The 1,486-nt window shown below is 51.4% G+C and overlaps 1 protein-coding gene across 2 annotated transcripts in view; it reads left to right on the forward strand.

Moving 5' to 3' along the window:
• The window catches only part of SLIT3 (slit guidance ligand 3), a 620,424-nt gene that overhangs the window by 528,019 nt on the left and 90,919 nt on the right, over positions 1 to 1,486 (forward strand). For both annotated transcript variants that reach the window (XM_003781960.2, XM_012807261.2), the window contains exon 15: positions 1,003 to 1,153. In XM_003781960.2, coding sequence (XP_003782008.1) covers positions 1,003 to 1,153 — 151 coding nt within the window. The remainder of the gene's footprint in view (positions 1 to 1,002; positions 1,154 to 1,486) is intronic.

The following is a 1,486-nucleotide window of genomic DNA, read 5'->3' on the forward strand; positions in this document are numbered from 1 at the left end:
CCTCTGGGATGATTTCATGGTCACACTAGTGTTTGCCTGGGTGCTGGGAGATCATTTCCGATCATTAGTGCAGCTCCCCGGCCATCCCTCAGAGACGTCAGGTTGTCAGTCCTGCAACATTCCTTTGCAACCCTGAGAGAAATTCAATTCCAAAACAGTAGATCTTAGCTCCTACTTTTAGCTCACAGGAACTGACCTCTTGCTACAGTTAAATAGAACTTTACTCTCAAAGACAGAGGTCAAATCTAACCCTCAGATGCATTTTGTTTGTCCCCAAGGTGTTTTAAAATTTATTACCAGTCTTGTTTATACATCTGGCTTCTCTTACCAAAAAAACAAAAAATTCCCAAGCATTATGCTGTGGGCTCATTTCCCAGGCCCCCAGTCCTCATGATTATCTTCCCAGGGTTGAAGCAGGTGTCAGTGGTCATTTATTGCCACACACTTGACCTTCTGTACTCCTGCTCTTACCTCTTAGGGCCCTGACAACGACTGAGTCGACTAGCCCTTTCCATACCTTATTTGCTCGGGAGTCCCCCCGTCATCAAAGTCCCGTCAAAATCTATTTGGATTTTCAGGAACATTTAAGGAATGTCCGTGGATGGGGGGCATCACGGTAGTTCCCACAGAACTGCAGGCTGAATTCTACCCATGTGCCTGGGAGCATTTCTCCTAGGAGAACACCCGTAACTTTCATCAGCTTCTCAAAAGGATCTGTGACTCATAAAGTGTAAGGGCCCCCAGATCTCGAGCCAGATTTCCCTAAGGATGTTGAGGACGGTGGTGAGGAACAAAGACCCAATTGACAGCAGTGAACTGGGGACAGGGAGAGCACCAGCAAGGTGCCAAACTGAAGGCAGTGCCATGTCTGTCACTGGACCCTCCCACGCCCCCCGCACCTGACTTGCCCGGCCATTCTCTCCTCCCCACCTGCACCCCCTGTAACCTCTGGTGCTGTGCGGGACCCGGTGACACTGACGCCCCCTCTTTGGCCCTGCCTAGGCTCCGAGGATTACCGCAGCAGGTTCAGCAGTGAATGTTTCATGGACCTCATGTGCCCAGAGAAGTGCCGCTGCGAGGGCACCATCGTGGACTGCTCCAACCAGAAGCTGGCCCGCATCCCAAGCCACCTCCCTGAATACGTCACTGACCTGTAAGTCCAGCCCTAGTGTGAACTCTCTGTCCTCCCCACACACACCTGGTCACCCAGAGCCAGCCCAGGCAGCGTCTCCTGGAGGACACCTCGTCTCCTAGGTAATGGTCTGAGGAAGGACTCCAGGCATCCCCCAGGGGTAGCCTGTCACAAATTGTTCATCCATTTATGCTCCAGCATTTTCTGAACACCTGCTGTGAGCCAAGCATGGTGCTAGGCCCACCGGTTTCTGCCGTGAGCAAAGTACACAGTCCCATGAGCCCTTATAGGGCTTCCAGTATAGCCAGAAAGATGGATGCTACATAAACAATTGTACTAAAGTGAGGAAATAAC

This window comes from Otolemur garnettii, unplaced genomic scaffold (genome assembly GCF_000181295.1).
Source record: "Otolemur garnettii isolate 467f Iridium unplaced genomic scaffold, OtoGar3 scaffold00003, whole genome shotgun sequence".
NCBI classification, from domain to species: Eukaryota; Metazoa; Chordata; class Mammalia; order Primates; family Galagidae; genus Otolemur; species Otolemur garnettii.